The sequence below is a fragment of the Nanorana parkeri genome, unplaced genomic scaffold (assembly GCF_000935625.1).
Source record: "Nanorana parkeri isolate BGI_ZX_2015 unplaced genomic scaffold, ASM93562v1 scaffold332, whole genome shotgun sequence".
Classification (NCBI taxonomy): Eukaryota; Metazoa; Chordata; class Amphibia; order Anura; family Dicroglossidae; genus Nanorana; species Nanorana parkeri.
Genome location: NW_017306600.1, coordinates 300,605 through 311,818, shown reverse-complemented (window position 1 = coordinate 311,818; position 11,214 = coordinate 300,605). Strand labels below are relative to the sequence as shown.

Here is an 11,214-nt window from a genome sequence, read left to right as displayed (position 1 = left end):
GACAGGATCGAGAGGTGAGCAAACGCCGGTATATGTTCGCTCACCTCCCGATCTACTGAGCCGACCTGTGACAGTCTCATTGTCACAGGTCGGCTAGAACTATGAGGTGAGTGAAAAGCACTCACCTCATAGTTCTCCTTTAAGAATAGAATTCATAAACATGCCTTTTTGAAATATATGCTTTAAATATAATTGTCATTTCTGCTGCTTACGTTATAGTGAGATATTTCTTTAAAGCATAAGCTAGATAAATATATTAAATATAAATATATATGTTATTGCTGTATAAAGCTACAGTTTTATTTTTGTTATATTACCTCATATTAGATAAGAATAAGATCTGCTTCATTCCTGGAATGGTTGGACCAATTCTAGAAATGACACTTATACCAGAAGCTGAATTACGTAAATCCACAATTCCAATCTTTTTTGATATGATGCTCTGTGAATTCCGCCAAACTGGGGATTTTAGAAAGGTATCTACAGTTTTATTTTTGTTATATTACCTCATATTAGATAAGAATAAGATCTGCTTCATTCCTGGAATGGTTGGACCAATTCTAGAAATGACACTTATACCAGAAGCTGAATTACGTAAATCCACAATTCCAATCTTTTTTGATATGATGCTCTGTGAATTCCGCCAAACTGGGGATTTTAGAAAGGTAACACAAACCTAAACCAATTAATGTATAATGGAATCCAGAAATGTCATAAAATATATTTGGTAAATAGTGCTTGCAACTGTTATTTTATTTCTAGTTTGCCAGTAATATATCAATGCACAATTGGTAAAATCCCAGCATGCTTAGTTTCCTACACCTGTTCCCTTGTTGCTCTATGATACTGATGTATGCATATTTCTTGGAAAAAACTATAGAAATCAAATACTTGGACAGAAATCCAAGTGTGGCAGTTAAAGTGACACTAAACTCAGGAGTTAAACCTTAAAAATGCATTTAAGTACCTCAACTAAGAAAAATGTAGCTTATTTCTGCATCACTTGGCTGTAGATCCTCAAATTATCTCTGAATTCATGCTGACACTGCCCTTCCTTCTGGAGGGTGGCTACTTTTGTTCCCCATCGTCCCTGTGTGTATTGTAAAGTAGCCACTGCCCCGTGCTCACTCCTGTGATTGACTATAATCTCATGTTTAGTTTACTAATTTGTCTTGAGATTGCAGTTCATCACAGGAGCGAGCTTGGAACGTTGGCTACTTCACAATACACACACAGGGAACATCTAGAACAAAAGTAGTCACCCTCCTGAAGAAAGGACAGTGTCAGCACAAATTCAGAGATGATTTGAGGATCTACAGCCGAGTGATACACAAATAAGGTCCAGTTTTGTTAATAGTCAAGGTACTTGAATTCATTTTTAAAGTTTAACACCTGTGTTTAGTGTCACTTTAAGTTGTAAACAAAAATGAAGGCAGCTCAATAATAGATTGCAACATCTGATTTTAGTTCTACTTCTTCATCCATTTCTTTTTGACTCTTTTTTTTGTTTATTGACAATATTTTTCATTGTCTTGCATAGCTTGATGGCTTTTTTGTCTTGCAATTCATTTATTGAAGCTAATGTGGATAATTTGCTAAAGCTAACAGTTTTGTACTTTTCATTTACAGTTTGAAAATGAAATAATACTGAAACTGGACCATGAAGTTGAAGGAGGACGTGGGGACTGGCAGTACATGCAGCTTTTTGAAAACATGTGAGACAATGCATAATATACATATTTTTTTCCTTCCAAACACTATCCCCTTTTTTTCATGACAAGGCTTGATTTCTAATATAAACTAAACTAAACAGATATGCAAATAGAAAAGTATATTGCATGTACTGTATGTGCGATGTTTGGTGGGTATTAACAGACCAAGGCAACTGCCTATATATGTGGTGGAGTAGTGGGCTTCTTCAGAGGCTTTTGAGAGGGGTATTTTGCTTTCTGAAAAATTCCTTTAAAAATAAGTTAATCTGCAGTACCATTTCAAGAGGTCAAGAGGTGGACCAGCTAGCTGAGGCCTAGCAGGGCTCCTGATACACAGATCCAGATCTTGCTGTAAATCTGACAGACGAGCTCTGCAGGAAAAACGCAGTACATGCTCTGGAAAGTGGAGCGTCCTGCGTGAATGCATGAACTGCATGAATGAGGTTTTTTAAATCTAGCAACTGCATGCTTTCATGCATCATGCAACATGTGTCATTGAGATCGCTTACTTCTTACTTAGACGTTGCCCGAGGCATGTTTCCCCATTTACCTGCTCTCAGTTCCAATCAATGTCCTCACTGCTAACTGAGCAATACATGAATAAACTCGCCTTTCTTCTGAAAAGAAGATATGAATCACATCTCATACCTCTGCCCACTATGCTCCATGTGACAGAATAGTTTAAGAAAACCTTTGAGATTACAATAACATAAACACAGCATACTGCAATTGTCACATGTAGCTTACAAATGATATGTCATATGAGGCTGAAAAAATTAGACTTGCAACACCATATGCATCTGAAGTTTCAGTGCACATTGAGGTATGTTGGATGCTTTTTACACCATTTTCTTCCTACGTTTATAAAGTGCATTGAAGACTCTTCATGTAAAGAAATGGTTCAGTCCTTACTTTTTCAGTATATACTAACTTGAAAGCTGTAGTGTGGATAGTTTGCAAGCAATGAGGGAAGTGCATTGCGATACAAGACAGTTGCAAGACGTGAGTAGCACTAAAACACACTATTACACCTCTGAGTCCTTGACATGAACATGCAATGTAATGTGTACATTAGTACAGGTTTCTAAAACATTGCTATAGAATGTGTATTATTGGACATCATATTAAAAATAGTAATGAGATTCTGTTTGAATATTAATTTGAATTGGATTTCTAATACATTTTAAAATTTTGCTCAAATGTAAAATTTGGTCAGCAAAATGTGGTGCTCACCTATGGTGCATCCTTTCACTCTGGTCAGTCACCTCACAGCCACCTCACAGCAGCCTGTCAGGTGAGGGAACTGAATAACCTAGCCCCTCACTATAAGGGAAGCTGAGAGCAGCCATAGCGACTGCTTTACTAGGGAAGTAAATCATGTTCACTTTGCAAAAGACTATTTTCACTTTGCAAGGGAATGATTTCTTTAGTGAATGTTGAAACAATTAACTTTGCAAAGATTACTAAACCTCATGCCAAGAGAAAAAAAAAAAAAAAAAAAAACAGGGCTCTTTTCTTGCACATGCATAAATGATAAATGTCAGCACAGCATCACATCATTTACTAAGCCATGTGGAAATTCCCTTTGTAGGGAACTAGTCTCAAGGCAGAGGCAAACTCAGTCTCTTCAACAAAATTGCCAGCTTTAATTCTGGACAGCAATAAACATAAAGGTTACAGGCACCAGCCAAAAAGAAATTGTCATAAACAAAATAAAGCTCTGCTCCACTGAGCCTTACTGAGTGTTTGCAATTAGACATGTAAGCCGGCAAATAATGTGTTTAGTTTAGTTTCGGATGTTTTGTTATTTTGTTTTTCGGGACTCGGGTCTGAAAGTCAATTCGTTTTGGTATTTGGATGAATCCGAATTTCGTTAATTTCAAATTAGTTAAATGATCATTACGAACTAAAATTTGTTGCAAAAAAGTGACATGTTTTTTTAAATTTCTGACACCACCAAAAAAAACAGCGTTTACATACCAGACCGTTTAGGTCTGACAGGAATGTTATGGGGGACCCCTCATGTAAAAAAAAGGAAGCCCCGGTGGTTGTGGGGGTCTGTGGGCAGGGGGCTCATCTGGCCCCCCCTCCCTCCACCATACCAGGCCACATGCCCTTGGAATTAGGAGGGTGCTTTTCCAGGGGAAACCCCCTTAAAAAGCTTCTTGTCCCCATGCCTATGGCCCCTTCCTCACATCTTTGACCCGGGGGTTGTGGGGGTTTGTGGGCAGGGGGCTGATCTGCATCTGGGTACCCCTTTCATAAAGGGGTCACCCATATGCCACCCCCCCCTTCTGAATGAGTAAGGGCAACTTGTACCCTACTCATTCACTAAAGGGTTAAATAAAATGTAAATAAACATACAAAATCTTAGAAAAAATTCCTTTCATTGAAAACAAAACACAAGTCCTTCATTTAAAATAAGTCTCAATAAGTCTTTCCAGCGTCTGCCGACAATTGGAAAAAAAACCTCCCCAATGCAATGTCTACATCTGGCAATGGGCAGAAATAAACAAAGCCTGCTATTGGCTGTTTAAAATTGAAATACTCAATAGCAGGCTGGCCGCCCACTGAACTTTCTCTCTCAGGTCCGCTCCTATGCAGGAGCAATAGCCATTATGTTTTTGGCTATTTTAAATTGCAATAGTCAATAGCAGGCTGGCTATCGCTCAGCCCACTGCCTTCTGTCAGTCAGCAAAGGAGCAGACCTGAAAGAAAACTTTCTTTCTCAGGTCCGCTCCTCTGGGACTGACAGAAAGCAGTGAGAGGCAGCCATGCTGCTATCGGCTATTTCAAAGTGCAATAGCCAATAGCAATCTGGCTATTGCTCTGCCCACTTCCAGTTTGCTATTGCAATTTAAAATAGTCAATAACAGAATGTCTATTGCTCCTACAGTGGAGCGGACCTGAGAGGGAAAGTTCTCTCTCAGGTCCGCTCCTCTGTGACTGACATCAGGCAGTGGGCGGAGCATTAGCCAGCCTGCTATTGGGTATTTCTATTTTAAATAGCCAATAGCATGCTTTGTTTATTTCTGCCCACTGCCAGATGTAAACATTGCATCGGGGAGTTTGTTTTTTGCATTGTACGAATTCCAATTCGGAACGAAACGCATTGCACATGTCTATTTGCGCTAGTCCTTTGAGCTGGGTCCGTTTCCTCTAAGGCAGGGGTGTCAAACTCCATTTAATCGAGGGCCGCATCAATATTATGGTTGCCCTCAAAGGGCCTGTAAGACTATATAAATGTATCTAATCATAATTGCCTCTGCATTTGATTATCACTGGTTTTAGTAATAACTTAATACCTAGATCTGAAAGTAGAAGTCTAGGAAATGGCCTGGTGGGCCGGATTCGGCCCCTGGGTCTTGCGTTTGACACGTGCTCTAAGGGAACAGTTACAAACACAAATGCTTGCTGCATTCAGCACACTGTCTCTCTTTCCATTGAGACACACACTGCACAGCTAGGTCCAGCTGCACACTAATGAGGACCTGTGCAGTCACTACCAAATTTTGGTCCATGGACCCAGGAGTCTATCCCACCCAGAGCTCTATCAGACTCCTAGTAAAACCAGCCCCAGAACATGTTTTAATAACATAGGGTAAAGAACTATCATATATCTAAAGGTGCCCATACACCTTAAAATGATCTGCCGATTTTCGGTCATGCTCGTTTTTTCGTCCGAAAATCTGCCAGTTAATGGGAAGTGCCCAACCGCAATTACTGTACAGCTGGCAGATTTTAGTCTTTCAAGCAGGCTAGAAATTTTTTGTCTAGTTGGAAGAAAATGGATGGATTTGTGGCATTTTCGTACAACAAAAATCTCAAGATGAAAACGGCACTTGCTCAAATGAAAATTTGGTAGTTTGATCAACGAAAATTGGCCAGTTAGTGGTGCTTAAGAATGATAATTGCAAACTACATTAGTCAGTGCATGATGGGCTGTTTAAGAATCCATGGAGGAACATATCTTCCATCAATCACTTTTCCTGCCAACCTGGCAGGTTTAACAGGCACCCTGTTACACCTTGTAAAGTGAAAATTTACTTTGCAAAGTGAACCTGCTTTAATCCATTAGTAAATATATCCCAGTGTGTTGTAGCGGGTATAGTGACAAGACTGGCAGAGCTTACTGACTGTATAGGAAGAAATTAGGTGGATCAAAACACTAACTGTGGTAGAACTTTTCTGAACTCCAAAGTGCTTATGAGAATTACTATCAGTGATTTAACAGTGCTTAAGTTTGGTTAATTGCAGGGGTAGGGTACGTTCTCTTTTATGCTCCCCCATTCATGGATATTTACTGAACCCAGGAGTACTTATTAGGACCAGTACCTTTTAAAAAAGCAAGCAATTCATATCTTTTATCTCTGCATTTAGGCCTGTGGGTGATGCTATCAAATTGTGGTGACACTGGCCATTTTTTTACCCTCTAATACCGGAAGGCTTCAATTTTTTAGAAAGACACCTGTCTCAAGCGTGTCTCCAAATTTAGGTCTTTTGGTTCTGCCATCTAACTGTGGTGCCACTGGCCAATTTTTACCCACACATATATCTGAAGGCTGTAGCTCTATTTTTTAAGGAGATAGCTGATATGGTGTGCAATTAGGCATGTTAACACAGTTTTTGGTTGAACAATAAAGAAACTTTTTTTCTTATAGTAAATAAAAATTAAGTATTTTGGACATAGATAAAAGCATTTGTTACTCATAAATCTACCAGAAAAAAATGCTTTTTCGACTGAAATGAGTTAAATAAAAGTAGTTTGGGGTGATGCTTTTGCATCTTTCTATGTTTTGTAAATAGCCTCTTGGCATTGTAATGTGCTGAATGTGTGTTGCTCAGTGCTTTGTGCTGGTAGTCTGATATTGCTTCGAATCGATAGTATTGTCAAGCCTATAACTTAAACAAAAGAAACATGGAAAAGCGCACTACAAGGGGTAACCACTACTAGGGGGGTGGCCACAATTGATTTGAACAATGGGTTAAAAAAAAAAGGTTTACAACACAATGGTTAAAAAACAGTGTGCAAGCTCTATGAAGACAGGGTGAGGGGCCCTGTGTGAAGTGACAATAAGCAAATTGGTTGAGAGCGCTACTACTGTATAAAAATCACTCACGTTTAAGATGTCACTGTGTCCCAGGAAATTCCTCTGCGAACGCTGTGCAGAAGCGTGGTGTTAGCCAAGATGCTAGGATGCCAGGTGTGATGAGAGTGGAGTGGGTGGATGAGTATGTGAACAGACCTTGACTGGACCTCCCATCAAGTGCTGAGGGCTATGTGGGCTCAGGGTCTGATGGGCTGCTAATGGCAGTGTCTGGTCAAGATCGACTTATGTGACTAAAGCACATAGGAATTTGTAGCTGGCTGAGGTTGGCATCATATGGCCATGTCTATGAATAAGCTGAACAGTAGTGGTAAAGATGCTGTTAAGAGCCGTAAGGAAACAGCTGGCCAGGCTGAGTCCTGTCGGCTGTGCGAGAGAAGCCGCTCTGAGGCGGTACTGTCACTGTCAGAATACAGTGAGCGGTGGGTGGACGTGGCAGTGAGCGCGGGGCTGATCGGCATAAGTAAGGGGTGTCACACTGCAGTCGGCTACGCATTTCGAGGCCGCTGCCTCTTTGTCAAGCCTGGGATCGTGGTGGAAGAAAAAATGCGGGAAGGATTCGGTCTATTTAAATTTGACAGCTGGGAGGAGCCCAGGGCCGTCCCGCAATTGTGATTGGTGGAACGATGGAAGGGGGGTGGGACAAGCTCGTAATAGCTTCCCTATGCCGTGGGCACTTGGACTGGATGGCAACAGTCAGCAGGCAGTACAAGAGAGTGCCACTAAATATATATCCTTGGTTAGGCGCAGTGGGGATAGTGAAGACAGATGTCCAGACATATCTAGGAATGTGGATGTCTTAGGGATCGGCAGGTGTATATACCTGTGCACAGGACGGTGGACTGTATGCAGAAGTTTTATACAACTAACTTGATATTCTTCTGGCTTCTGTAATATGAAACTTAAAAATGAAACATTTAAATTTAGCTTGTGTACATAAAACTGTATCTGGTAAACAAGAAGACATGTTAGGCTCTGTTCACACCTAGGCGTATCGAATATGCGTGTTTGTCGTGCGTAAAAAACCGCGTGACAAGCGCGCGTTTCCGAAGGCTACTTGGCTGTATCCCAATGAAACTCGCTACAAAAACGCCGCAAAGAAGCTCATGTACCTTTTCAGGCGTAGGCCGTTTTGTAGCGCGTTCAGACGGGCTGAAATACGGCAAGGTGTGAACCATACCCATAGAAAACAATGGGATTTTCATGTTTGAGCAGTTTGTAGAGCGTTTGTAGAGCGTTGAACGCGCTACAAAACGTACAGATGTGAACCAGGCCTTAAGGTAACATGCAGCTGTAACATGAAACATCAGAGTACGATTGTTGATCTGTAATCGTAGCTAAAGTTATGCCTCTTATAACAATAATGTGTCCTTTTTCTGCCTCTGGTAGCATGATTCTTGAAACATTTTTGTTACCATAGCACCTATCATCATGATTACCTGGAATTGTCTTGAACAACTGATGCAGTGGCCCTTATTTACTAAGGGACTGTTCACACCACATTCAGATCATCACCAGACCAGATTATTTCCAGAACCAAAAGCCATCCTAATGTATCCCTATGCTATTTCTGGCCTCTGTTCACACCAGAGCAGTCCGTTCCAGATCAGACCAGACCAGAAAAATACTGCATGTCACATTTTGTCGGGTCTGGGATGCACTGGAATGCATGGAAACACAAGAAAAAGCATACAAATGATTGCAAGTGCACTGGACTGCACCTGAAAGCCCATTTTAAGCTAATAAAAAGCAAAATGAAAAATCAGCTCCGGAACGCGGCAAAATCGCTTTAAAATCACAGTAGAACTTGTTTACTTTGAAACAAGCTCTACTCCATGTGCGAGCAAAAACTGACTGGATATTCTTTGTAAAGTGCTTGCTAAGTGAACATGATCTACTCATTTAGCAAATCAGGGTCAATATTTCAGACTCGGGGCTCTACTTCTGCCAAGGTTCCCTATTTCGTCTAAAATTGCCACTGTTCCCTAGGTTCTATTTAATACAAAGAAACAATACAAGACAATAGAAACAATACAAGAATTAACTCTAAGCCACTGACACAGTTGCCAAAATGTAAGCTGTATAGATCAAAGTTTGACTATTTATATAAATATATGTTTGGGTTATTTCTTGCTTGTTTGAACTAATCTGTTATTACAATAGGCTCAGTTGCTATCACAATATATTGTATATTTTGTGTTCTCACAGATTGCTGGATTATGCTGAAAAGTTTCCATCCATTACTAAAGGAGTCAGTAATTTTGTGGCACTGATAAAAGGTCTTCTGGAAAGGTTATTGGATTACAGAGCAGTGGTAACTGACGAGAGCAAATACAACCGCATGAGCTGCACAGTAAACCTACTCGTGAGTGGAATTATTTTTATTTCTTTTTTACACCAGCCAGGACCAACAAGCTTTTAACTCATCAAAACATTTACTTACATAGAGGGATGCATTGGTAGAATTTGATTTTTGAATGTAAAGGTCCTCTTTAATAAAGTCCTCACAACAACAAACAGCGCAGGATTCCTGCATTATCTTTATTAGCCCAAAACGTTTCTTCTGATTTAGTTGTTTAGTTTAGTTTACTTTGCTACTGGGGCCTAACTTGACTAAGCCCAGGCGACTGCTATTCTGTTGCTCAGTGAGACTATGTCTAAGGCCACATTCACATTGAGCGATTCGCAAATGTCGCACGATTTGCATTTTGCGCGATATCGCGCAAATGCTTGCATCAAAAACCATTGAATCGCGGCAAAATCCGCTCCAAAAAGGGTCCTGCTGTAGCGACACACGACCCGCGACAGTAGGACCCTTTGCCCCATTGCAAAGCATTGAAGAGCGATATCGCGCGGTAAATAGCCGCGATATCGCGGGAATTACCGCGCGATACATCGCTCAATGTGAACGGGGCCTAATAAGGGCAGGAGAATGGTAGTTGGTAAAGCTGAGCCTTGAAGTTTGAAAAAGTCAAGCGCAATAGGTAGGTAAATCTAAATCAGACAGGTACATAGAAGAAGCTTTTGTTACTAATAAACAAAATAGACATCTTATGGTATCTTTTTATTACACACTGAGAACCCGACCGGGCCACTATGATATCACTGCGGCCTTTCCGAGTTCTCAGTGTGTAATTACAGATGGATTTCCTGGTTACCTGGTAACCAGGAACGCCATCTGTCATTACTCTCCCGGATGCTCTGGGAGTCTAATACGGCCACCCGGGAGAGAAACACTTTCTCCCAGAAAGGTTCACTCTGCTCGATCGAGTAAACCTTTCCCTGCTCGGTTTGCAATAGCTAGTTTGCTATTGGCTATTTGTCACAGTCCAGCAGGCACAATATATTCCTGGATCTCAGCTGCGGAATTAATCACTCAAGGAGTAAGGGTTTGGTCAGTCTGGCGGAACCCCAATGCACTCAGTGCGATGGGGGACCGTTCCACATCATGTACCCGTCCTAAGAGTGTTGACTGGCTATTGGCCACTGAGGTTCGCGGGGGGTCAGCTAGGTGTGATGGTAAGCAGGGTATATATTCAGTGGAGTGGAGGAGTGAGGTAATTTGTAGTTTCTGAGGAGGTGTCGCAGGAAGACGCTTGCCTAAAACAGCTTCCCCGCTCCTCAGCACTCAATAGTATGTTGTGAATAGCCTGTAGGATTCACTGGGATAATTTGTGAAGGTTTCCGTATAATATTTATAACAGAAGGTTCCAGCCTGAGTAACACAATCCAGCAAATACCTCCACTCTTCCTGATGTAGCACGTTCAATTACACTAGCTGACACAGTTCATCAATTTGCAAATAGCAGACTACGGTTAGAAGTGGCTACTAATAGATGGGCGAAGATCCCCTAGTACTTGCGGTTCTAGTGTGGACTAATTTCAAGAGGATTAACCGGTATCCTGGTATGGCAGAGGTGAGTCCCAGTGGATGGCAGGGAGCTGAGTCCCTGTAAGGCAGTCTGAACCACACTCTCTGCTGCTATGGTAGTCTGTAGCTCTGTTTCACACAGAGTCAGTCACTCGACGTTCCACAACGATAGAACGCCGAGTGACTGACTCACCTGTGTTCTTGAGGAGGCGCCTTGCCCAGTGGGAGGAGTCGGGTGTGGCGTCACAGCCGAGCCAAAGCGCTGCGGTCACGGAGCTCCGGTCCGGGTAAGTCTATGACATTATTGCAAAGTGAAATAGCCAATAGGAATCTAGCTATGCATTCCTATGGTGATTTTTTATTTTATTCTGACGGCAGCAGAACCGCCCGGCCAATAGAAAACAGTTGGATGGAGCTAGCTGTCACTGTTTTTCAATTCTGCTCGGTACCACAGAGGTACTGAGCAGAACAGCCGAGCCGAATGCCGCTCGGCGACATTCGGCTATTCACTCACTGTCGTTCG

The 11,214-nt window shown here is 41.6% G+C and overlaps 1 protein-coding gene across 1 annotated transcript in view; it reads left to right on the top strand.

Annotated features, from left to right (window-relative positions):
• Window positions 1-11,214, top strand: part of DOCK2 (dedicator of cytokinesis 2) — a 173,616-nt gene that overhangs the window by 84,088 nt on the left and 78,314 nt on the right. Inside the window, exons 34-35 of the mRNA XM_018558336.1 lie at window positions 1,630-1,715; window positions 9,029-9,185. Coding sequence (XP_018413838.1) covers window positions 1,630-1,715; window positions 9,029-9,185 — 243 coding nt within the window. The remainder of the gene's footprint in view (window positions 1-1,629; window positions 1,716-9,028; window positions 9,186-11,214) is intronic.